At 38.3% G+C, this 26,941-nt stretch overlaps 1 protein-coding gene across 1 annotated transcript; it reads left to right on the top strand.

The window, feature by feature from the left end:
• The first annotated feature begins 199 nt into the window (after positions 1-199).
• Positions 200-26,446, top strand: LOC131317114 (tRNA ligase 1-like). Its single transcript, XM_058346710.1, has 27 exons — positions 200-422; positions 1,673-2,119; positions 3,287-3,337; positions 4,041-4,123; positions 5,901-6,000; positions 6,664-6,742; positions 7,353-7,476; positions 8,121-8,227; positions 9,487-9,615; positions 10,988-11,052; positions 11,152-11,316; positions 11,776-11,936; positions 12,075-12,106; positions 12,731-12,906; positions 13,224-13,303; positions 14,594-14,659; positions 14,761-15,050; positions 17,655-17,762; positions 18,827-18,924; positions 21,001-21,061; positions 21,987-22,063; positions 22,163-22,234; positions 22,681-22,757; positions 23,032-23,112; positions 24,478-24,580; positions 24,872-25,030; positions 25,744-26,446. Exons 1-27 carry the CDS (start codon positions 243-245, stop codon positions 26,134-26,136), a joined length of 3,564 nt encoding a protein of 1,187 aa, XP_058202693.1. The 5' UTR covers positions 200-242; the 3' UTR covers positions 26,137-26,446.
• The last annotated feature ends 495 nt before the right edge of the window (positions 26,447-26,941 follow it).

The following is a 26,941-nucleotide window of genomic DNA, read 5'->3' as shown; positions in this document are numbered from 1 at the left end:
CTCAACCCTTTTTTCTCTTCGCTCACGAACTGGCGGCAGCGTATTGCAGAGAGAGCCTATTAGTTAGTGCTTTTTTACCACATCCAACGGTCACATTGACTGCTTCCGTTTTCCCCCAAGGCGGTGGCCTGTGCCCCCTCTGCCTCTCTCTCTCTCTCTCTCTCTCTCTCTCTCTCTCTCTCTCTCTATATATATATATATATATATATATATAACTTGGTCACCGCCTTACATCAACTTGAATGTCGGGATCGCAGAGATTATTCTGCGTTTTCAATCTCAAACTGTCGTCTTCTTCTCCTCCTTCTTCCTCACCTTCTCACCCTTCCAGAACCTTCCTCTTCTCTCACTCCACTCCCTTTCACTCTCGCTCGCTCCGTTTCCTCACCTCGCTCTGCCGTCCAACCATGACGCACAACCAGGTACCGTGCCCTAACATCTCTCATCTTTTTGTGCGCGACGAGTTTATCTCAACATATACGTAGAAGAGACAATAAGAACGGCCGAACTCGCCTGTTTTGTGTTTGCAAATATGATTGACTGATGGTGCATTGTTCGTTGTGATCACTGTTGTATTGCTTGATTAGTCGTTGGCGGGAAACGGAGATGTCGCACAACGTTCCGCTCGTAGGCGGTGGCCGTGTGTGCGCGGGGTGGTGCCCGAGGCCGGGCCAGCAAGGCTGAGTGTTTGGCCAGCTCGGCCTCGGGCCCACCCCGTGCGCACACGGCAGACCATGAGCGGAATAGTGACGCAGCGTGATGTCACAGTTACACAAAATATTTTGGCATTGATAGAGCCGCGTCAGTCAATTTTTTTGTTGTAATGAAAACGGAGAAGTTAAGGAACGTTTTTTAAATTGGCAGTGACGTGAGATTTGAAAAAGGTTAGCGTTGGATTTTGATGTGTCTATGGAGTGGATCTGAATCCTGGCTTCGAATGGTTGAGAATGAGAGAACATGGTATAATTTAAGCGGTGATGATGATATTTGCATTAGAAAATTAAGTTGGTGACCTTGTTATAAAGGTTGCAGTGAGCAAGATTCTTTAGTTTTGTGATTGTGGAATTGTTTGAGATAGTTCGTTATTTGCGTAAGAGTTCCATTGCACTCCTTTCAGTCATTGTTTTTGGCAACTCTTGGACAGGTAGAATTCAGAACAATCTTAAAATTGCTGATAATCAAATTAATGGTTCATCATTCGGGCTTCAGCTCATTCCTACATGCAAATGTGGCAACAAGCCTGCCCGCCTTGTTTGTTGTACCAATGAGTGATCGTCAAGTAGTGTACTGATTAGGCCTTTTTTATTGGTATCATATCAACTGTCTTGAAATTTGGTGCCTGTGTATTTTGTAGCTTTGCTTTTGGAGCATCAGATTGATGATTTCAATGATCTTTCCCCCCCCCCCCCCCCGCTTTGTTTCTCTTATTTACTATTGATGCATTGTTTTACCAAAAGGTAATGCTGTTAATTTCTTAGTTCCATATTTTACTTTTGTTTTTGTTCTCTGCGCGATAATTTGAACCTGGAAACTGCTTAATTGCTTGCATATTTCCCTACATTTACATACCTTGATTTTATGAATGACAAAAGGTGGCTTTGGATTTGGATTCCTTTTGGTCTCGGTTTTGTAGCCTGAGATCTTGTAACAATTATTTTATTATTTGACACAGATAAGGGTTGGGCACAGGGAACAAAGATGGAAAGAGCAGCCAGGTTCCTCTCGGATGTCTCCACGCAGTGACAGTGTGTCAGCAGGGGCAGCTGAACCTATCACTAGCAGACTTGGTGCAACGAGTATCGCAGAAAACAGTGGGCATACCCATGCTGCCACTCCGTCCATACAATTTGGTAGTGTTGGATCACAGAACCGTGGCCCCGTGGAAGGGCAGCATGCTGTCTGGAAACCCTGGTCTTATGGAACAGTGAGGGGAGCCACAGCTATAGAAGTTGAAAAAGCACCTGCTGATCAAACAGCTGAAAAAACCAGTGCTGATTTGAGCAAGTTATTTAAGAGTAATATATTGGAGAATTTCACTGTGGACAACTCCACATACTCCCTTGCGCAAATAAGGGCTACCTTCTATCCCAAATTCGAGAATGAGAAGTCTGACCAAGAGGTAATTTGTTTCTATTATACTTGATTTTGTTTTGTAGTCCTAATGAGGTATAAATGATTACCCTAGAACAACTTATTCGTATATTTGTATTATGTTTCAAATCATCATATGAACTCTTTTTAACTTACTCCCTATTTTTATTCGCTAAAAGGAAATGAAAGCAATACATATCTGTTAATTGCTTATGGTATTTCACAGCTATATTAGATAATCATGACGTTTCCTTTATCATTATAAATTCATTGATATCAAGAGATTGCAACCTCTGTGGATGACAGAGAAGTGTTCAATAAATGTGGCATTATGGTATAGGTATGGGTGTGCACTTCATGATCGAAATTAGGTTAGTAGGTTTACAATCGAAATGGATTGTAACAGGATCTTTTGTGAAACTTTTAAATCATAGACTTTCAGGAATTCCTTAACATTGCATGCCATGAAGCATCAAGCTCCTAATGGCAACTATGAGAGCAATGTAATGATGATTTGCAGTGGTTCTTGATTCTCGGATAATGATTTTGGTCAAGCTAGTAAAAGGTTCCATCTTTGAAATATAATGGTCTTGAAAGTGAATTGGTGCAGTAATCTGGTCAAATTGTCTTGCGGCCAGTCCCTTTTCTTATTCTCCACAATCCATGGATTGGCACGTGTTAGCATTGTTTATTGGCATTTATAGCTACACAGTTTTTTTCTTGGTCTGTCTGGTGCTTTGACTACCTTCTATTATAGCTGTAGGATGAATCATTTTGTGGTTTCCCGCCCGTTTTCTCTGAAGTGGAAGCTAGATTTTGCATGTGTTGGAATTGGAAGTGCGCAGGGCTGTGCATAGTTTGTATCACATTTATGTTACTATTCTTGAGAGTCTGCTAGTACAGAGATGAAACTATTAGTCATGAAGTCTTAAAAAAACTGTTAAGCCAAATGTTAAGCCTCCACCATAAACCTTTGTAGTACCCGTTTGGGGTCAGGCAAATTTGGTCGGTCTTCATGTGTGGCAGCATATACTTAGTATACCACGTCTTTGTGATCGTTGCTAGTGACTCCACATTTCATAATTACATTTTTGCTGCTAAGTTAGTGGATGATGATGTCGTTTGTTTCCTCTCAATGCTACATCTGAAATTAGACTTGCATCAGTCATTGCTTTCTTGCTTTTGTTTGCTTCAGGTAAGGACGAGGATGATAGAGATGGTGTCCAAAGGTTTGGCAACTATGGAGGTTGGAGATCTATAATCCTCGGTTTCTTTCATTTTCTGTGATGAGATCTTCTCTTTCAGTTATGTAAATTAGAAAAAACCTCTTAGTTTTGTGGGCCTATTTCGTAAACCTACGCTTTTGAGACAGTTGGGTAGCTTGACTTACAATGTTGGCATATTTTGTACCAACTTCAGCTTTTGGCACAGTTTTGATGATCCAACATGGAACCAGAGATTTGGATTCTGGGATGTGTTGGGTTTAGATTTCTCCCTGTGAACTCTGCTTCTGGGGATAATGAGTGTTTTTGTCTCATGTGCAAGTTGGGATGGCGCATGAGAGAGAGCTTGATATATATTGATGGACTAGACCCATCTCCTAACCACTTATGGTTTTTTCACAATTGGTGATCTAACAAGTTTTTCACGAAGTACATCTTTGGTTGTTTGTTTTGTAACTCATGTTCCTAAATTTTTATTATGGAGAACTTGTTTATTCCAAACAGCTTATGCTTTTTGGACTATTGATTTATCTAACAAGTTTTCCACTAAATACATCTTTGGTTGTTAGTTATGTTCATCAAAATTTACTTAGAACTTATTTGTGCGAACAAATCATGGGATTTATTATTTTTACTAGATGGCCCAATGATACTTTCATTGCTGCATAAATGTTGATTGTAGTTTTTTACGTATAGTGTTTAATTTGGGGATATTGCTGCTTGCAGGTCTCGCTAAAACATTCAGGGTCTCTTTTCATGTATGCGGGTCATGAGGGTGGAGCTTATGCCAAAAATAGCTATGGAAATATGTAAGATTAAAATTTGTGATCCTTGACCGGCTCCTTTCCAACTTTTTTGTTGATGTTCTGGTTTAATTTCCAAGTATTCAAGAATTACTTAAAGTGTGCTAGGGATGTGCTAGAGGGAGTAGGCCTTAAATACTAACTGCTACTAATTAACAAGTAAGAGCTGAATTTTCCATTTAAGCAAAACAAATACCATTACATATCAAATGGAACTAAATAAAGAAATCAAGCACCACAAGAGAACTATTTATGTGGAAAGCCGCAAAGGGGGGAAAAACCAAAGGTATAAGCTGAGAAACAATCCACTATTCAAGAAGTAAATACAACTTAGGCATCTTACAACCTCGTAGCTGGGATGCAATCGCAACTTCTTACCACCAAACCACAAGCATTAACTTGTTATCAGCTCCTCATGTGGCTCTCCGCTCTCCTATCACAACGATTGGCCACTTCTTCTAATAGACTGTCCTCTTTGGTACCCTGCAATCTCTTTTTACAGGGTAAATTCTACTCTACAATTAGAGGTTTCGAGATACACTTCGACGGAGTACTACAATGAAAAAGACTCACTCCTATGGTTGTTACAAGTTAAGCCTCCGCTATTCTGGAATGAGTCGATATTTAATATGATTGAGCAGAGAAACTCTTTGAGGTTCTCTAACGAGGTTAAAGCAGAATTGATTCAACGCCTAGAGACAAAGAAGTGAAGGGACTCGGCGATATACAAATAAGAGCTACTGAATAATTGAAGCAGAAATTGCAAAGCTCTCTTTTTCATGCTTTAGGCCTTCCCAGATTCTCATATTCATAGGCAAAATCTAGTGAAATATCTCCAAAAAGGGAAATGAAATGCCTCCAAAAAGGGCGGAGTTCATTTTCTTCTTTGCTCTTAACATCACTTAAGCGGGTCCAAGGGAAAATGTGTTTTCATCTGCTCTGTATCGGATTTTCCTCCATTTTTACCCATGCACATTAACATTATCTGTCTAGTTCAGGGATAAGTTGTGCAAGAGTGTGCACATACTGCCTTCGAGTTGCTAGTATAAGGGGTGAGTTACTGGAGCGACTCCCTTGTTTGTTACTCCTAGCCTTCTTCATCCTGTTTTTGACCTTCAAACCAAAGTGTAGTTTCATTACACCAGACTACAGTAGTACAAATTCCAAAGCACAGTCTTGCAAAACAAATTACGGAACTTCTCAAACTGTCCATTTGTATTACTACTTACAAATCTTGTGAACATGATTAAATGAATGCTCTATAACTTTTTGCTTCAATTGAGTTTTGTCCAAGGTAAATGACAACTATGTGCGTCAACGTATCTTTTTTTCTTTTTGGATAGTTTCTTTGATAAAAAAAGAACTAGGTGTGTTGAGGGAACATTATTGTGGATGACTCTGCACTCTTGTCCATTGTTATTTTGATTGACTGCTCTTATTTTTGTCCACTTCTTCATGCATACATCTCTCATTTGTGAGCTTGTGAGGCAAGTGGAACAGTAAGATAGTAATTGTAGGTTTAAGGGTGATTTTGCGAAAGATCATGGCTATCAGACAAACAGGCTTGCATGGGATGTAGTTATATGAAATACTCAATAGGGAATATCACATGATTAGGGTGATTGCTGGGAGAAACTTTGGGTGCTCTTTTAAGGAGTATTCTAATCATATATGGAATGGTCATTTTGGTTTTCCAGTGTTTAATTATTTGTGCCTGTAACTGATGTCATAATTTTACTTGAATTTAAAAATAAGCTTGCTGGATGCGATGATTTTGGTGCAGATACACTGCTGTCGGTGTTTTTGTTCTTGGAAGGATGTTTCGCGAAGCATGGGGAACTGAAGCCCGCAAAAAGCAAGCACAGTTCAATGATTTCCTTGAGGCATGTTTTCACATGAGTTTTTTTTTTTTTTTGGGAACCTGATATTCATTGGCACGATCTGATTATAAAATTTCTTGAGTAAGTTAAGCAACTTTTTCACATACGGTGTATTTTTTTTTAAAAGTTAGTGAAGTTACTTCATCTTGGGATGTCGGCACTTTCTTTGTTTACATAGTGGCTAGATCTCTTTATATGATGGATCTACTGCAATGGATTGATTATTGATTTGAGACGAGTCCTTGTTCCTCTCATTGTTTTATTTCCTTCTGTGAAGCATTATTCTGCATTTTTACCAATCTTATTGATTTCAGATTCGATGAATCCTTTCACCTTCTTTTCTTCCTGCTACCATAGATATACTCTATTCTGTCTTTTTCCCAGACTGGAATGTAGGCCTTTTCACTTGCAGAAAAGTGGGAATGGTGGTCTTTAAGTTCAGTTCTTAGCATATCTCAGCTATGCATGTTTTCTCACCCCTTGCGTCCTAGGTATCACACCCGTGCACTATGATGATGAGCATGCTTATATTTTTATTTACATTTGCTTCTTCTTCTTCTTCTTCTTCTTCTTTTTTCTTTCTAGCTGATGAGAAAAACCATGATTCCAATTGTTTCTTTTAGAATTTTTCTTTGTTTGGGAATATTAACATCAATAATTTTCCAGAGGAATCATATGTGTGTATCAATGGAACTGGTAACTGCTGTTTTGGGAGACCATGGACAACGTCCTCGAGATGACTACGGTAGGACATCTTTTCTCTTTCTTCACGGAAGAGTTATTGACAGTCTGGTACCTATACATTATTCTTTGTCTTTTTGACACAAGTATTTATGGGTTGTGTCAAGATATTTTGTGTGAATACTTATTGCAGCATATATCTTTCTCTTTTCTATGATAAGTTTCCTTTGTTTCCTCTTGTTACAAAACCTTTCCCGCTTTTAGCACTTAATATCCTGTCCATGTAGGTTATTATATCGTGCACAAGTTTCTTCTAAACTTACATCACTATTGATTTTGAAGACCTATTCCTTTGAGCAGCCTGTTGTTGAAGGAAATAGTTTTTTTGGTGCTTGTGTTTCACATACTGCTAGATATGTGCTACTCAACATTTCTTTTCCAAGCAGACCCCCAAAAAACCTCCCCTAAGAGGTTATATTTTCTTTAAAAAAAATCGGGTGATGAATCTGCACCAATTCATGGCGCTCATTTTCATTTCTTATATATTGGCTTCTTCCTTAGCTTATACTGTTAGGAAAAATGTCTGAGTTTCTTATCATCAAGGATGTTTCTCATCTGCCTTATGCCATGGTCTTATTTATCCTGATGGTTGTGTCCTTTATTTTCTTGAGCAGTGGTTGTGACCGCAGTCACGGAATTAGGCAATGGAAAACCAATGTTCTACTCAACTCCTGATATAATCGTCTTTTGTAGGGAATGGCGCCTTCTGACAAATCATATCTGGTTATTCTCAACAAGGTGATGGCAGTAGAATTTTCTAAATGATAAACAATGAGAGTAGGAATTTTCTAGAGCTGTTGTAATGTGTGTTGGTCTAATTGCATTTTTTGTGCTGCTATTTTGACTTTTATCCCTTGGCTTGCCCCAGACCTAGTACTCTTCTTGTGATATAGATTGTATCTCTTTAATTATTAGGCGTAGATGGCTATTTAGTATTTACCCTTGGCTTCAGTGGAAGAGTATGAATTTTCCCAGATTTTTGTTTCGAGGAATTATGAAGAATTTTATTTTATGGTTTGGCTACCCTGCGATTCTGAACTGTAGAAGATTCTGTTTGCAACACCTAAAAGTATTCATTTGTCATTCTACATTTGTTTTAAGAGAACTAGCGACTACAGGATTGTAGATATCCTTGCAATTGAGTCGCATGAACATGATTTAAGAACATGAGAACTACATCAGGAACATCAGGCATTAGTAGAGAACGCCTTCTGTTGCCTAAGGAATGCATCGCTAGTTTTTTTGTATGACAATTGCTTTCTTGTTGGGGCTTTAAGTTTGGTCCAGTATGCACTCTGATGGTTGATTATTTAGTTTTTCCATGGAAAACTTGACTCAGGATCAAAGCTTTTATGTCTGATTTATCTGTGTTCTTACTCTAGGAAATCAGTGACATCGTTTTTTGCTGCCTATGATGCACTCTGCGAGGAAGGAACAGCAGTGCCTGTATGTAAGGCTCTTGATGAAGTTGCTGATATATCCGTACCAGGTACAGTTGATGAATAATTACATATTTAGTTCTGGTGATGCTTATGTATTCCTATGGACTTTAGTCAAGGGCTTTTCTCATCTCGGGGTTGTGTTATGAAAGGGGTATACTATCTACAGCCTGTACCATGTCAACAGTGCAGTGCACTACAGCCTTTTTCTCCAAGGTTGTGTTTCTTGCAACAAAGTGTTTTTCGGTCTAGTTATTCTTTGGGAGAAAAGACTCTACAATGACATTAATTGTGATTTTTTTCCATAAAAGTTAGGGATATTTATGTTCTTCGATGTGCACATATGGTAGATTAATATTTAGCTATACAAAAGTGTAAGATGTATTTATCTATGTTAAATGGTGGTGAGCATGTGCCCCTGTCTGTGTCTCTTTTTCTTCATGCGAACTCTTACTGTTTCTCACCTCCAACGAATAAGTGGTTTTGCTGTTCTGCTCCTGATCACTCTTCTCTCTCTTACATCTTGCTTTGTAGACCACAATTTCCAGCTTCCTTTTCTAACATACTTTGACATCAACACCTCCTTGTGTTTAGGGTAATTCGTTGTTTGGCCTTTGGACTCGTAGGCATTAGCATCTCTAGCTGATTTTATTTACTAAACATTCTAGCTCTATGTATTGCTTCTAATAGATGCTTTTTATTTCTTAAATTAAATGTTGAAGTGTAATTGGTGTTGAATAGCTTGATGTACATTGTTGAGCAAATTTACTACTATCTAACATGGAATAAGAGCTCTCTGGACCCTGGGTTCAAGTCTCGCTGTCCGTGTTTGTTCCCCGTATTGTTTGTTAGTGCACAATCTGTTCTGTATTTGTTTGTGCTTCAAATTAAGTTCATTTTGGTTACCCCTCCGAGTCTGTTTGAGGTTGTGTTGAGTAGCTTGATAGACATTGTTGGGCACAAGTTCTGGATAGCTTAAGCTTTTGGGACAATTGGGTGATCTAACAACTGGAAATGTCAAAAATAGGAAACAGGTTTGGCAAAAACAAACTATAGTCGTGGACTCGTGGGCCTTATTTTTGTAGTTAGCTTTGAAAGGTTTGTTTGCAAAATTATAGAAAATGTGAATTTATAATTGAGCACACCCTGCAACATGAGTTTTTTGACAGATTTTTTGATGAGTTACCTTGTAAGGCTATAATGTTCCCGTTGTCCAGGGTTCTTGTAATATGCTAAGCCAATATTGTTGTCCCTTTAGCTAATGTTTTCAAGCTCTGCTGAATAATAAATTGGCTAGCTTGATATGCAGGATCAAAAGACCATATAAAGGTGCAGGGTGAAATCTTGGAGGGTCTTGTGGCCCGTATAGTGAGCCATGAGAGCTCAAAACATATGGAGCAGGTTTTAAGAGATTTTCCACTGCAACCTTTTGAGGGAGGTACTGTTATGCATCTTATGCTCTTTGCTCTTTGAATGTTTCGTTACGAGTATTCTCTGTTCTAGTCATTTCATTTGTCAGCTTCAGTCTTGTCACTCTTTCCTTTCATTTGTCAGCTGACTCAGCTTATCTCTTTAAATTTAAACTTAATTGTCTCATTGAAGGGTTAGAATGTAACTTAAGTTGAGACATCTAGATTCGCCAATCAAAGGTTTAGTGAAGTGGCTAATTTACTGAACCTGAAGACGAGGTTTTAAAGATTTTGAATGTCAGCTATTTCTGCTTTCCCAGAGTTTGAGCTTTGGAATTGGTTGAATAAAGGTGAGGTGTAGATGTAAAATACTATATTGAGCAAATACATATGTGTTTTGGTTGCAAGTGTAAAAAAATAAAGGATAACAGAAGGGGAAAAAAGGAAAACTAAAAGGGGGTGGAACATTTTTCTTGATTATTAAACAATTTTTAGCATTCCTGGTCGATTATATGGAAAAAAGAACCTTTCTAACATTAGCTGAGGGCCTGATATATGGCTTTGTTTGTTGTTGGGTTACCGAAGAATTGACTCACATGGGAGTCCCTGGAATCTGCATTCTAGCTATGAGTTACTATGATTACTGTAAAAGGGAACATGACTTGTGGAAAGGTTTCAAATGAACATACATTCAAAACAAAGAACTTTTTGGTGTGAATGTCACCAAAGCAGATCTGTACAAAGACAACATTGTTTTTGTCCTGTATTCACATCCTGCATTAATTGTCTGCTTGACTTGAGTAGTCTTCATTCCAATCACTTGGGACTATTTGTTCCATTGTTCACGAATTGGTTCTGTTCTAAGACACCCCGAGCTTGAGTCCGAGTATTATACACCATGTCTTTGACTCTTTATTTGTCCTTCCTCTTGTCCTGTATTCACATCCTGCATTAATTGTCTGCTTGACTTGAGTAGTCTTCATTTCAATCACTTGGGACTGGCTGTCTGGATTTGTTCCATTGTTCACCAATTGGTTCTGTTCTAAGACACCCTGAGCTTGAGTCCGAGTATTATACACCATGTCTTTGACTCTTTATTTGGCCTTCCTCTTGTCCTTTTGGTACCTTCCACCTGGTATGTCTATTAGTTGGTTTACACACATGGTGGGACTATCTCATTAAATATTCTCTGATCTGATTTTCATTGCCACCACCTGTGGCACTCACCTTTCCCATTCAGTGTTCTCATCACAATTACTTCCATGTAGTTGTCCTTACTAAACATTTGCAATGTTTGGTTGAGTTGTCATTCTTCTTTTAAGTTTGATAATTGTGTTGGCAATGGATTTTTAATAATTTTTATGTTGTTTGTAATTTGCCTATTATTGCATCGTATATTAGCCAACCTGGATCTTGGACCGAGCTTGCGGGAGATATGTGCTGCAAATAGGTCAAATGAAAATCAGGTAACCAGGTCCTTTCAGTATGATGTTCCAAAATTAAGACTAGTTTCATTCTTAAACCATTTTTTTGAGAGTGTTGGCACTTCTGGCTCTCTACTGCAGCAAATAAAAGCACTTCTTGAGAGCGTTGGCACTTCTTTCTGCCCCAACTATGTAGATTGGTTGGGAAACGGAGCAACTGATTCACATTCTCGAACCGCTGATCGTTCTGTTCTTTCAAAGTTTTTGCAAGCGCACCCTGCTGATTTTTCAACCACTAAATTGCAGGTCAGAATTTGTTGCTACTTGCTTATAAAAAGTTAATGAATAAGTAAATAACTGGCAAGTGAGGCTTTACGTGTTGCAGAATTTTCCTGGTTATAAACTACTTAGATAACGGTTTATCTGTTTTCTGTTTTGTACATTCTGGAATCAATTTAATATTGATATATGGTCTGATGGAAAGAAGATAGGAGTATATTTTGAGCATCTCTACTGCATATCCATGGCTTTACTGCTCGGGCTTTATGGTTTGCTATTATATCCTTATTTGGCCTGTTGATGCTTTAAATGATTCTGTCTGAGCATAACAATCCTATTGAGCCCATCTGATATTATGATTTTGTTAATCGCCGTTTTTTATATTTCGTGGCTTCATGTTGGATACATCAATGTTGCAGAATTTTTTTCCTGATCTCTTATTCTTACTTCTCCATGATTTTAACTTCGATTCTTTGTTCAAGTCAGGAAATGGTTCAGCTGATGAGAGAGAGGCACTTTTCTGCAGCCTTCAAGTGTTACCATAATTTCCACAAAGTTGGTTCTGCATCTACTGACGACCTGTATTTTAAAATGGTCATTCATGTCCACAACGATTCAGTGTTTCGACGATATCAGAAAGAGATGAGGTACCTTTTAAACTCAAACTTGTAAATGAGTGATTCATCTGGTCTTTTGCTTGACATATATCATGGATGATGGAATTCATTTTTTCGCTATGCATGGTCCTTCCATTTCTTGACTGAACATCCTTTTTTGTGTTTCAGAAACAAACCAGGATTATGGCCTCTATATCGAGGTAACTGTCTGTCTTATTATTTTATTATGAGTTCTAGTAAGAACTTTAGATTTTGCAACCTGGAGAAGTGTCCCTTCTTGAAGCCCTTTCGGACATTTATCCTAGGAGTCTAGGACCCGACTTCTCTACAGTTGGATTGCAAGGAGCCTCTACAGTTGATTCTCGGCCGTTTATCTATACACTCAATGATTCACATGTGTTAAAGTATCCTACCGGTAGGATATTAATGACAAATCTGGACCATTTAAAACACTTTGGGACGGTTTTGATCACTGGGGCTGCAGATAAGCCATATACTTTATCTTACCCCCAACCACCTTGAAGAGAGGTATGATGTCAACTGTAAGTTGGATCAGATGATCCAGATCCCTTGATCATTGCAGTAAACAAGACTCGGAAGTGACACTGGTCAATAGCAGTCATAGTACTTGTTGCAAGAATACAAGTAGGATGATGAAGTGTATATGTTATTCAGAAATGATAGTGAAACCTACACTGATGGTGTTGATTCTAGAAATCTAGTAACACTACTGAAAGTTGTGCACGAATGTTTTTGTAACGTTTTGATCACTTTATTAAGTGCGCATTTTCTGTTAAATGACGTGGTGGTTCTTACTTTTCCAGGGTTTTTTGTTGACATAAATTTGTTCAAGGCAAACAAGGAGAAAGTTGCTGAAATGGACAAAAACAGCAATGATTTAGTGGAAAACGTCAATAACAGTGACGGAACATCAAGAAAAGATGGCTTAGCTGATGAAGATGCAAATTTGATGATCAAGTTGAAATTTCTGACATATAAGGTATGCAGGCCAAGGCGCAAAACCATTTAGTAGATAAGCAAATGTGGATGATGATAATCTCACTACCTTGATTGCAGATTGAAGATCACCATTTTAGATCTTTGGTCTAGTTGTTTTGTCTTTTGATATTGATTGCCTGCCAATTATCTTTTTTATCCAACTAAAACAACTTAGTAGAAAATCAGTTTTCTTCTTTTCATTTCAAACGTAGGGCCTTGTGTTCTTTTGAATATGTACTATTTGCTCCTTTCCGCTATGTTCTCTTCAGATATTCTGGAAGATCACAAATTCATCATTGTTCTTCTTGTGCTGCACAGTTGCGAACCTTTTTAATCCGCAATGGCTTGTCAATTCTTTTCAAACAAGGTCCGGCTGCTTACAAGACCTATTATCTGAGGTAAAATTGTCCGTATTTTCACCAAGTTATGGTTGGATCTGGAGGAGCATGATGAGTTATTTAGTTTTGTTGCATTGGAGAAATTTGTGTAAGATTAGAAAAGATTTCTTTGGCTGATGTGATTATAATAAGTTGGAGTCTCTATATGTGTTTGATTGTGATCTATTATTACAAATTGTATATAAATGTGTTTCTTAAATACACTGTCACTTGATATGTGTAATAGTCTGGCAAGTGGAGAATTTTTGTAAAATTCTGTGGATAAGATAAGATGAGATTCATTTGACTCTTATGAATCCTCTTGATACGAGTGTCTGTATGCAATTATGCATAGATAGTAATAGGGACACTTGAGTTGCGGTTGAAGCATGCCTAGGTTTCTTGTGCTTTGTGTGCTTTACATATTCAGAATGCAACCAGTCTGATATACCCCTGTTTTTTCTCCTCCCCAATTATGGTTCCAATGGTTCCACAGCTGACAAAATTTCTAGGGGTGTGAGTTTTGTTTTTTAGATTGTGTTTCTCTAGTGGTATGATTTTTGTATTTACAATGTGCTTTATCCTGTATTCATATCATTGGAGGCTATTGGGAGCTTTTGGGCTATCATTTTTCTTAGTATAGTTTTGGGTACGTCTGCTTAATATTTTGTTTCAGCTTAGTCATATAACTAAACATGTATGGCTCAGATCCTTGGATCCTTTAAATTTGCACCTTTGAGTACTAAAGTGCACTTTTGCAAGATTAGGTTCCAATGGTGGCTTTTTACAAAGACAGTTTCACCAGTTCATTGAATTATTTTCCCTGACAACATAGGAATCATTCAAAAAATACTATTTGATTTTGTATTCACAACATAAGAGGAGCCTTTGGAAAAGAGACCAATCTGTTCAGAAAGTAATATTAGGAACAGCTGAACAGGACAATGCCAATTTTTAAGGTCATTATAGTTGATAGAAGCTGTTACGTGACTTACGTCTGTTGTACCTAAGTTTGAGGTGCTTTGCATCTCTGACCTACGTAGTATGGCTTTTCTCTTGTAGTTATTTGATCCTGTGTTTGAAGCATTGTGTCAGAACGTCCAAATGATGCCATTATAGGTTCTTGCGGTCTGCATATCACTTTTCAAATTATTTCAACTGAGAGCATTTTTAGTTTCAAAGTGCGCAAAGCCAAGTGGATGAGTGCAACTATGACATCGTTGATATGGGGACCAATTATGCTCATATTTGTATTGCACATGTTTTTTGAGAATATTGTCATTTGTCAGTGACTATTTTTTTACATTTTAGGCAAATGAAAATATGGAACACTTCCCAAGAAAAGCAGAATCAACTCAGCAAGATGCTGGATGAATGGTAATGCTGTTTATTTTTGCACTTGCTGCATTTTCTATTTGGTTTTACACTTCCGGGAATGCAACGTGCAGCATGCTGAATACGTGTTATTCTGTGTATAGGGCGGTTTACATACGAAGGAAGTATGGGAAGAAAGCGTTGTCATCATCCACTTACCTCAGTGAAGCGGAACCATTTCTTGAACAGTATGCAAAACGTAGCCAACAGAATCAGGCTCTGATAGGATCTGCTGGGAACTTAGTGAGTGCTGAAGATTTCATGGCAATTGTTGAGGGAGGTAGAGATGAAGAGGGAGATCTTCATACAGAGAAAGAGGAAGCACCTCCAAGCCCAAGTACTTCTACCAAGGATACTGTGGCCAAGGATGAGGCTCTGATAGTATTCTTTCCAGGTATAAATTTATAGGAGAGAAATTTAAGTCGCTAAAATACTCTACGAGAATTCATGATGTTGTATAATAAAAAGTTTAATCTGGCATGAGATGATTAATTTGGCTACAGCTATGCACTGTCGCCACTTAGCCTGCCAGGTTTGCGTCCTACCACAGAAAAAGGGAATACCATTGATGATGCATATATAAAGCATGGATTGGAGCACACTCCCTTCGCCTAGGCCTCTTTGTTGTAACTTGTAGACTTACTTATAACAAACCTACTGCTTGATTCCCCTAGGGGACCGCAAGGCCACCTTCACCTGCTAGTCCAAGCAATCCTGTGTGGGACCATTGGAGAGACAGAGACCCAAGGAGACAAGGACTGACTATCACTGCCATCTGATATGGGTGGCACTGACTATCACTGCCATCTGCTATGGGTGGCTAACCTGCTCTGCGCCCGCGTAGTGCAGGCTTGACAGCATGCTTAATGCAGATGTGACAGGGCCTCCGTAGTGCAGGCAGGACAGGGCAGCTTGCAAAAGCATGCAAGAGACGTGGTCACAACCTCCACAATGTCATTTACCTGTTTGTGGTATTGCTTCCGTCCAATAGAGACAAGCCTAGGATCTGCACTACTTATGTTTTGTCAGACCGAGGGGTGTGCCACCTGTCCTCCATTGAATGGATCTCGTAATGTAGTAATGGAAATTATGAACTTTATATTCTATACAAAATTGGCACACTTTTTGTGTCAAGTTGATCCTAATTATTGAAACTTTTGGTTACTTATTTGGTTGTGTTAGAGCTTGTCTTACATTGGTTAATTATAACCTCCAAAACTAATATATGAGCCTGGGCGGCTTCTCCACTCATTGCCAATATGTTTTGAGTTGGATGCTTTAACATGGTATCAGAGTTAGGCTTGTGGAGGTGTTTGGGCAAAACTCTCTTGATTGATTGCCTTGTTGTTTGTGCCTTAAGCGCACCTTGTTTCATTGTGATCCCTACGTCATGGGTCCTTTATTTACCTCTCTGCGTGTGGGTCAGAAGTTGCACATGCAAGGGGAGTGTTAGAGTCTGTCTCTGATTAGTTAATTATAAACTCCAAAACTATAGTAGTATATGTGCCTGGGCAGCCTTTCCACTCATTGCCAATTGATTTTTAATTGGATGCTTTAACAGTTGTTGCACAAAAACAAATATTTTCAATTGGCACTACAAAGAGATTTTCCTAATGAAATCTCCTTTGGTTCTATCCCCTACAAATTGGCTAGGCACATAATATCTTGTCATCTCTCCTTTTCTTTTTTGGACTTGCTTAAGTCTCATCCTCTTGACCTCCATTGTTCCTAAGCCTAAGCCATCAAATTCCTACCATCTTCCACATGAGACTTCCCTTAGCTTGTTATGTATGCAATTTGTCCCAGCATATTATCTTGGGAGAGAAAAAAAAAGTGTCTGGTCATCAACTTTGTAGAATTGTGTGCACGCGGAGTTCTACAAAATAGGAACACCATATCAGAATAGCTATTGGATAGAAGTCATTTTTCTTTATAATTTAAAAACCAACAGGGAAGCAGCCAAACACTTAAAGATCATCTTATCTGCATAAATCCAGTGTGGATAGTAAGGAAGTGTGGGTGCTATGTGTGAGCAGCCAAAAACTCTCCAACTTATTATTTGGCCAGAATTTATGGGCTATAACTGTGGCCAGCTAATCAACTAAAGTCATTCGAGTTTCGCTTGTGAGGGAAAAGAGTTAAGCTAGATCATGGTTTGAAGTTCTTTAGTTAATTGAGCTTGGCTTGATAAGCTGATTGGCAGTGTATTGTTTTGTTGACAATCAAGGAGCTGGAGTTGAGCTCAAGACGAGTTCTGTTAACAGCTCACTCAAATCGAACCTCTTTAAGTTGTGGCTGAGCTCGGGTTTGGCCTGTCTTGTGAGGTTGCCATATAGAGTTGCTCATGGAAATTGAGTCGACCTTACAAGACGCCTTCTTGCTTTCCATCTGGACAAGTTTGTGTAAATAAACCTTGGGGATATTATTTTCCCTTTCTTCGTGGTGCATATGGATTTCCTTCCGTTAAGGGGATAGGTTACTCTCTCTCTCTCTCACCCATTTTATTTTCTCCTCCTTTTCATCTCTATCTCTATCTCTCTATTCTACAAGTCTTCTTGCTTTCCATCTGGATGAGTTTGTGTAAATACACCTTGGAGACTATGTTTTCCCCCCTTCTTGGTGCATACGGATTTCCTTCCGTTGAAGGCATAGGTGAGTGTGAAAGACAACCAAATCACCAAGCTCCCTTTGTTAGTAAAGCTTTCCCGTTAAGTGCTCAGCCAAAATTTCATGTTGAAAGTCCTTAGTCCTTGTTAACATGTCTCTAAATTCTCCTTTAAATTATCAGTTTCGTTGCCATCTCTCTATTGAGTTTTCTAATATTCTAACTTGAAATTTGTCATCTTAATTAACTCTTTGTTGGGTTGAGTTATATTCATGTTTTTCTTCTGAATATATATAGCCAGTCAACATATTTTCTTTCTTGTTAATAACTTCGAGAATTCAATCTTAAGTTTTGGATTTATCTTCACATCCAACTACGAATTTCCATTTTCAGGAATACCTGGTTGTGCAAAATCTGCACTCTGTAAAGAAATTGTAAATGCCCCAGAAGGTCTTGGAGATGATCGTCGAGTTAATAGTCTGATGGGTGATCTTATTAAAGGTATGAGATATTTTTGCGAAACTGTTATATTGATGATGCTTTGGAATACACGTGTATAATAGTGGTCAAAATTGGCCATTCTTACTGTTTCCTGATGTAATCTGTTACATTTACTTAGTTATGATATTTCTTAATTATGTATAGTGCTTTGGTAATATCTTATTTGATCCCAGTAAATATTATATGCTTCATGCTGCTTTGATGAACTGATATTGGAGTCATTTTCTTTTGTTGGATCCGCAAATTATGGCAATCTTGTTACCATTTGTCTACCTATCTTTAGTCTACATGTCTATACTGTTATACTAAGCCAAAAGCCCTTTAGTCTGCAATTGGTGTCCATATGAGGAAGAGGTAGTGTTGCAACTATCCTTCCTCTAAATTGTAACTAGAAACATAATCGGTTAGAGGTATCAATGCACTAATTACCTTGGTGGGAAAAATAGTTAAATATTTGACTTATAAGTGGAGGTTATCTAAGGTTTAATGCAACAAAGAAAGTTATTGAACATGTATTCCAAAACTCCTAAATATTTTTAGCAAAATTAGATTTCTTAACTGTTATGCCTTCAGCAGGTGTTTAGGAGAAATTGGCCAATTGTAATGTGTGCTATTATAAAATACTTTCACCACTGAAGTGCTCAATTCAACAATTATGATGCCTTCTTTTATGCTTAATTTAGATTAAACTGGTAGAAATGGAGGTCTTGTCTCTGAAGAAATAATAGGTGATGAGAACAAAACCCTCTATTTGAAATCACATGAAATAACTTCAGTCAATGGCCTTGCTGGGGAAAAGAATTGAGAAGGAAGAATTCAAGAATGCTGACTGCGCTATTGCATTTTCTCGGATCCAGTATGTGATGGATGTTATTTTATGGAGTGCTAACTCAGTCATAATACGAATGTTTCAAGTCTGATGCTCATGCTAAGACTTAGCGCTTGTATTGGAGGGAAGAAGGCTTATCGTATGCATATTTGACAATAAGCCTTTATTTCTTATTTTCTAGGCTATAGGTGTAGCTAATAGTATTTGTTACTCATATTGGTTCTTATATCACCAGGAAAATATTGGGATAAAGTTAATGAACAATGCAGGAGAAAGGATTATTCTGTTATCCTTGCTGACAAGAATGCCCCAAATGAAGAAGTTTGGTCAAGGGTAACTCATCTTTTTATTTTCTTTATCCTTGTTAACTGTATGAATCATTACGCTACTTTTTCAATAAAATGAAAGCTTTGGACCTTTGGTAGTAAAAGAAAAGGAAATAGTGACATTTCTTTCAGTTTTTTTCTTTGTAAATTTAGACACAGGTGATAGAAGATACATTTTTTAATGTGGTTGCATCACAAAGACTATTTCATTATTAGGCGTTCTTGGCGAGAGATTCACATTGGATATGTGTTGAACCGTAGTTCTTAATGTGTGGCCACACTGTCTCTGGTTTTCTGGAGAGATGCGAAACAAAGATAGGAATATGTTGATCTGATTTTGGGGATGGATTATTATATCCAGTTGCGTTATTGTCTAGAAGACAAAAGGGCATCCCCGTTCTAACCAATTTTCCTTGGTAATCTACCACCTTCTGCCTTGAGCTGTCACAAATTGATATTATAAGCTGATTAAAGCCTGAGCTTATCTTGTCTGTATTTCTTGGTTTTTTTCATCTTGCCCGATTTTATTATATTGTCTACCATGTATACATTGTGATAAGCTTGTCAATCTCTGAGGTTATTTCATGGAAAAAAATACTTCCCACAAGTTTGGTGCCAGAAATTCTGAATGTACGGGTTGGTGGCTTTTGCAAATCCTTGTTGTGGAGGATTGGTGTGGAAACACCAGTTCAAAGCTTGTGATAATTCGGTTCTCACAACGTTATAGGGTGGAGGATTTTGCCATTATGTGTGGACTATTGTCTATCTTAATCAAGTGATAAACAGTAGACCACCTATTTCCTAGTTGTGTTTCGTTGGTCTTTGTTATCGTCAATATAATACAGAATGACTCGCTGCCTTGATTTTGTATAGTAACTGTCGGAAATCTTGTTTTTAATGTGAACTATGGGAATGTCCAGCCTTAGGTGTGCAAAAGATTTGACAGGAGGCGAATAGACTTGATGAGTTATGCCAATATGGACACATGTACCAGAGATTTGAATGCGTAATGCGCATGTGTGTCTGGGTACAGGTGTAGACTAATGTGTTTTTCCCACTATTTTTTTCTCGTGGTGGATCTGGAGAAATCTATGGAAAATTATTTGGATATTCATGCAAATTGGATGTTAAGGGATATTTGGCTTTGGAGGCCTTTGCTGGATTGGGAGTTTTAACAAATTTCTTGGTTTGCTTGCTTTGAGTTTGGTGAGGGAGTATAGCGTTTGTTGGACGAGCAGAAATTATCCTCCTTTATTCAGGCACTAAGGGGGAGCTCAGGTGAGGTGGATGGCTATGTTCGCAGGACGTTTGGAAGGTGGTGGGTCCTACCACGGTGGCCATTTTTTGGTTTGGATGGTGGCTCATGGAAAATCATTTTTGATTGACAACCTCACTCAGGAGACAGAATGTCTTGGTCAACTGGTGCTGCATGTGCAAAAAAACTGGGGAGTCACATTCACACCTCCCATTCATTGTCTAGGTCTTGGAATTTTGTTGTCTTGTCGATGTGTTTGGGATTGATGGATGCTTGATGGAGATGTGGCCAGGGTTCTGGGGAGCTGGAGGGTTGCCGAGTGAGGAAGGCAAAGCAGGAATATAATTTCCTAGATTCTTTTGTTGCCCTATTGTTACTTAGCTGGATGGAATGGAATAAAAGATTCTTTCCAGGCATGGAGAAGCCCATTTCGGCTGGGGAGCCGTTTCTTGATATTATTTTTGGTTGTATATCGGGGCTAGTTGCGGCTAGCCTAGATCTTTTGTAGTTTTCATCCATTACCTTATTATGCAAGTACAATGGACTCTTTTGTGCTCTTGGCTTCTAGTCTTATAGGTTTTGTTATCGTCTTGTGTAAATGGGTGGCATCTCCTTGATACATTTTACGACCACTACTTCAGGTGAAAAAAAGTGCGTATGCTAATTTTTATTCCAAATGGTTGTGGTGTATATTTGGGATTCATAAGAGAGGAGGTACTGGTTTAGGTAAAATGCAATCTTGAAGGAGCTAAGCAGATGATTATTCTGGATGCATTTTGTGTTCTTTCACCAGATTTTCCTCATATCTTCTATTTGTTTATTGCACAGATTGAAGAAATGTGCAGAAACACAAGAGCATCTGCAGTTCCTGTTGTACCTGATTCTGAAGGTAATGCCTAGCTCTTCCTTCAGGTGTTTATTCTCGAAATTTATTGGTTTCAAGCTTTAAACTAGTTTTACCATGTTTTAGCTTCACCTTGCTAGTTTAATTGCTTTGATGCATATGCTGGATTTGTTGTTTTTAACTTCCTGAATGTTCTGACAAATATGTCAATAGTTTCTCTTGGACATCCTAACCTAGTCAGTCTGAGAGAATTAGCTGGAAGGCAGCCTGGAACTAAAACCAAACCAAACAGAGCCTCAAGAGCCAATGAATAGAGATTTAGCTGCAACTACAGTTTAATAAGTTTTTTTTTTTTTTTTGATCATCAGTTTAATAAGTTTGCAATGCATAATTTCCTCTCGGTTCCGCAAGGGCAAGAACTTAAGGAGAAACGTAGGTTTCCATCCTATACGAGGCAACTAGCAACCAATGCATCAAAACTTAAAAAATCTCAGTCAGAAATTCCGGATATGCTCAGCCATCAACTGAAAGGTGTGCCTCCCTTCTCCTTACAAATGAAATCACATTCATTCATCCTAAAAAGGCATACCCTACAACTGCAAAAAAGATGGTACTCGTCAGGAGAATAAGGGAAAAATCAAACCACAGAAAATGCATGGATATGCACTATTAGGCCAATGGTTGGGCCTTGAGGCTCTGTTTGGTTTTGGTTCCAGCTAATTCTCTCAGATTGACTAGGTTAGGATGTCCAAGAGGACCCTGTTGACATATTTGTCAGAAGAGTTGCACTGTGGAGGCTTATAAGTTCTATTTCTTTTCATATCTCTCCCCGTTTTTGGTTAATTTTTTTTTATGTAACTGGTTGAACTCCTTTGGTTATAGATGTAAGAAAAACTTATTGATGTATTGTTAGAGCTGGAACATCCTTGTGTCTTTACTTATGTATCTAAGTTGCTGTTTTAATTTTCAGGAACTGAAACAAACCCTTTTTCACTTGATGCGTTATCGGTTTTCATGTTTCGTGTGCTTCAACGAGTGAATCATCCGGTACTTGTTTATCTATGCTATTTTGATAGCTGATTTTACATTTGAACCCCTCTTGGTATGATTTGCATCTCCATGACTTTTCCTTTGTCAATCGTGAAGGGGAATCTTGATAAGAACTCTCCCAATGCCGGATATGTTCTCCTAATGTTCTATAACCTTTATGATGGGAAGGTAAGTTTTTTTACATTCTTTCAGGGTGTTAGAGCTTGTCCCACATTAGTTAATTATTATAACCTCCAAAACTAGTATATGAGCCTGGACGGCATCTCTAACATTACCAATTGATTTTGAGTTGGCAGAGCCAAGCTTTCGACGAGACTCTCTTGATTGTTTGCCCCATTGTTTGTGCCTTAAGTGCACCTTGTTTCGTTGTTTGTTTAATCCCCATGTTATGGATCCATTATTTACCTCTCCGCCTGTGGGTTAGGGGTTGCACCTGCATGGGAGTATTAGAGCTTGTCCCACATTGGTTAATTATAACCTCCAAAACTAGTATATGAGCCTGCGCAACTTCTCCACTCATTGCCAATTGGGTTGAGTTGGATGCATTAACACAGAGAATGCAGATTTATACTCATGAACGCATTCTGTGATCCTTTTCTGCTTACACTTCTCAGAGCCGCAAGGAATTTGAGGGTGAGCTAATTGAACGTTTTGGTTCACTTGTCAAGATGCCTTTACTGAAGCCTGATAGGTCAGTATTGTTTACTCCCACTTCGATCTCTTTGTTTTATTCTCCATTCCTATAGTATTATATTGCTGTTCTTTGTAGTTAATTGAAATTAGCGTAACCTGATTGCACGTCTATTGTTAGTATGTTTGCTATTAGTTGGAACATATATCAGTTGGCGTTACTTATGTTTGACATGTTTCTACAAGTTGAGACTACTTCAGACGAGATGCAAGGGGCTAGTCTATACATTCTGGGGAAGTCTGTGACTTATTTTTCGTTGTTTTGGGACATGTAGGAGTCCTCTGCCTGATTCATTGAAGTCTATTCTAGAGGAGGGAATAAATCTGTTCAAGCTTCACCAAACAAGACACGGCAGGTCAGTAATTGTTTGTCCTTAGAAGAATGTTTGTTCATTGTCATTTGTTCTATTTGAAACTGCAAAGCCACAACGCAATACTGCATTGATTAGTTTTTGGACTGAAACGATGAATGTGGTGATGACTCCGTAACTTTCTGTTAACCGTGTGTGTTCCATAACTGTGTAGAATTGTTTCAAATGAGTGCTCAAGATGATTATGAGCACTTTCGAAGAGATGCCTATATAGCTTGTTCCAGCTGGCCAGCAATTTATCCTTCCGAACCAGCCACAAGAAATGCCGATCAAAAAAAAAAAAAAAACCAGGCACAAGAAACATCTTAACATTAGTTAGCATAACTTATCTTAAAATAAGTTGGTTTGTCATTATTTGAATTTTTTTCGCATTTGTTAGTTTTGCGCCAAATTTTTGTGGATTATTTATTCGTCTTGACGAGAGGAATCGGAAAAGTAAAAAAAAATTACTTTTACTGAAATATTTTGGGAAATAACCACTTATTTCTCAAAATAAGTCAACCTATTTCACTTTTTCTGCTAAAAGTGGTTATTTCTCAAAATACCTGGGTAAAAGTAAATTTTTTTTTACTATTCCAATTCCTCTCGTCGAGATGAATTAATAATCCACAAAAGTTTGGCGCAAACTAACAGATGCGAAAAAAATTCAAATAATGACAAACCAACTTATTTTAAGATTAGTTTAAAAGAACACATTGGACTTGACTTAAACTTAAATCTGAAAGTTGTCTTTATTTGAATTTTTTCCACATTTGTAAGTTTTGCACTAAATTTTTGTGGGTTATTGATTCGTCTTGACGAGAGGAATCGGAAAAGTAAAATTTTGGCACTTTTACCCAAGTATTTTGAGAAATAACCACTTTTTAGCGCAAAAATGCAGCGCTAAAAAGTGGTTATTTCTCAAAAAATGACAGCGCTAAAAAGTGGTTATTTCTCAAAATACTTGGGTAAAAGTAAAAAAAATTTACTTTTCCAATTCCTCTCGTTGAGACGAATCAATAACCCATAAAAGTTTGGCGCAAAACTAACAAATGCAAAAAAAATTCAAATAAGGACAAAATTTTCAGATTTAAGTTAAGTCCAATAGAATGCAGATTAGTTTTGGTGAAAGACGAATCAATGTATTTCTAATTTTGCTTGAAATCGTGTTATTTAAGTTTGTATTTCTTCCACCATCAGTGCTACAAGGTTGCGATGTAGTAATTGACTAACTGAAGTAGTATTCGGAGTGTTATTAATTTTTTAGTATCTTCACCATTTGTCTTTGGAGTGTTATTAATTTGTTCTTTGATCTTTTCTTTCTTATCTGGTTGCAACCTCTTAAGAATTCACGTTCTGCCTTTAATTTAGGCTGGAGTCCACAAAAGGATCATATGCAAACGACTGGGCTAAATGGGAGAAGCAATTGAGAGAAACTCTATGTGCCAGTGCTGATTATCTTAACTCCATTCAGGTTGGTGTACATTTTTAGTGCTTCACTGTGGTGAATTCTTACACTTTGGTTGTTCATAACGCCCGGTAACCATTTTAATACGGAGTAGTAATGTTTTTTTTCCTCGGTTAGGTCAGGTCAATTTACATCTCTGTATGGGTTGCTAAATCCATAAAAAAAAAAATTACTCTTGTCCTGCCCGTACACACACGTACAGTACACACACAATAAAGAGATCAAGTTTTTCCCTTCTCCTTGCTCCCAAGCCGCACATCTTTGCTTTACTGTAATCAGCGTGATTTATGCTTCCAGGTTCCATTTGAAGTCGCTGTTGAACAAGTAGTAGAACAACTGAGATCTGTTGTCAAAGGTGATTATAAAATGCCAAGTACTCAGAAGAGGAAATCCGGAAACATTATTTTTGCTGCTGTCAGTCTGCCCGTCAATGAAATCAGAAGTCTCCTTGACAATGTAAGTAGAATTTGCTTTCTGATCTATTGTAATAAGTGTTGTCAAGACAAAAATCTATTGTATGAGTGTCGCCATGTAACAATCCACTCTTTACTGGCTCAATAACTGGTTGGAGCTTAAGCCCAAGTTATTTGTTAGTAATTGGTGACCATAATACATTGGTGATGCTTCTTGTAACTCACCAATCTGGGACAAACATAGTGTCCTAACTGCTAAACTCTACTAGCAACAAGTAAAAAACCGAAACTGGATAAATTTCTTCCCATCAATACTGTGGCTTATGACTCTTTTAAGCCGACTATCAGAGGGCCATAGTCATGTACCCGGCGCAGTTATGACATTTTTCTTTAAGTACGCTTCATAGCTCAAGCCTTTCCAATTACCTCGTCTCAGTGTCTTAGACATCCTCTAACCTCCCGTGCCCCTGCTGCCATTTGGAGCTCCCCCTAAATGCTGTTTCCATTCTTGTCTACCTTTACATGTCCCATCTTTGTGGTGCCACCCTTTTTTGCGCTTAATTGTTCTTATCCACGTCCTTTTTGTCTTGCTCATGCATTGTTTTGAACACACATAAAATGAAATCCCTCAGTGCATTATAACACTCCACAACTTTTTGGAGTTTATGCGAAGCATCTTTATCTTGGAATGGATGAACTTCTAGAAAATTACGATTCCTAAACTGTGTCCTTTTTCTACCCTATTTGTATGATCAGTTGGCTGAGAAGCATCCCCAGATCAAGGATTTTCTTGGAGACAAGAACATGGAGACCAACCTTAAGAAGGCTCATGTAACGCTTGCTCACAAGGCAGTTCATAGTGTTTCAGCTGTAGCAAACTATGGTGTGTTCATTGATCGAGAGGTCCCTGTGGAAATGACTGCTTTACTCTTCTCAGATAAAATGGCAGCACTAGAGACTTGTCTTGGATCTGTTGATGGTGAGAAGATAATTTCGAAAAACGAGTGGCCTCATTCGACCTTGTGGACTGGTAAAGGTGCTGCAGCAAAGGATGCCAACTTGTTTCCGCAACTTCATTCAGAGGGGAAGGCTATTCGCATTGATATCGACCCACCCCACACCATTACTGGCATAGTGCAATTCTATTAGGCTTCACGATGAGATCAAATTTGTTTGATGGAAAAGAAACAATTTTCTTGTGATACGACTTTTCCAGGTAAATATTTGAAAGAAAATCCTGACCAAAGGGAATTTTTTTTTTTGTAGGATCTGAGTTTTTTGCTTGAGAGAGTTTTTAGGTTGAGGCAATGGAAATAGAAAAAGAGAAAATAGTAGAAATCATGTGCCTGTTGACGCTCTAGTGTTTCTTTTCGTAAGTTCTATATGTTTTTTTCCCTGACAAAATGAGGATAGTTTTGTTGATCATTTTGTAAATTAAAGAGGAAAAAAATTATATTCTTGTGCTAAAAGTTGATGAAAGCCGCCGATAGACTCTCTCTCTCTCTCTCTCTCTCTCTCTCTCTCTCTCTCTCTCTCTCTCTCTCTCTCTCTCTCTCACAGAAGGATCATGAGTTGTAGGTGGTTTTATCAAAGGAGATAAAACGGTGGGTGAGACATACACTTGCTTAGAGAGAAGTGAGAGAGTTGAGAGCTTCTCTCTAAACCCTAGAGAGGTCTAGAAAGAGAGCTCCGCTATACACCAAAACTGCCACCCCCTTTCCGTCTTCCCTTCCCCTAGGCACTTTCATCTTCTCTTCCCCCTCCTCCTCTCTTCTCTCCACGGCTATGAGGTGATTGGGACTCTTTTCTTAGGGAGAGGTCTCCCACTTCTCCCATCATTTTTTGACTATTGTGGCTCAGATCGGCACCACTTTGCAGCGGGAAGCTGCTAGATGTAGATCATGATTTATCCACCCATAGAGGTGTCAAACGTGCCTGTCATGCCGTGCCGTGC

Source organism: Rhododendron vialii, chromosome 1a (assembly GCF_030253575.1).
Source record: "Rhododendron vialii isolate Sample 1 chromosome 1a, ASM3025357v1".
NCBI classification, from domain to species: Eukaryota; Viridiplantae; Streptophyta; class Magnoliopsida; order Ericales; family Ericaceae; genus Rhododendron; species Rhododendron vialii.
The sequence above is the reverse complement of the archived record's forward strand: the minus strand, read 5'-3'. Positions and strand labels throughout refer to the sequence as shown.

Excerpts from the sequence above, each read along its gene's own strand:
- LOC131317114 (XM_058346710.1), top strand. The coding sequence starts at position 243 with ATGTCGGGATCGCAGAGATTATTCTGCGTTTTCAATCTCAAACTGTCG. Across the intron at positions 2,120-3,286 it reads ATGAGAAGTCTGACCAAGAG|GTAAGGACGAGGATGATAGA; the intron begins GTAATTTGTTTC and ends TGTTTGCTTCAG. Across the intron at positions 6,001-6,663 it reads AGTTCAATGATTTCCTTGAG|AGGAATCATATGTGTGTATC; the intron begins GCATGTTTTCAC and ends ATAATTTTCCAG.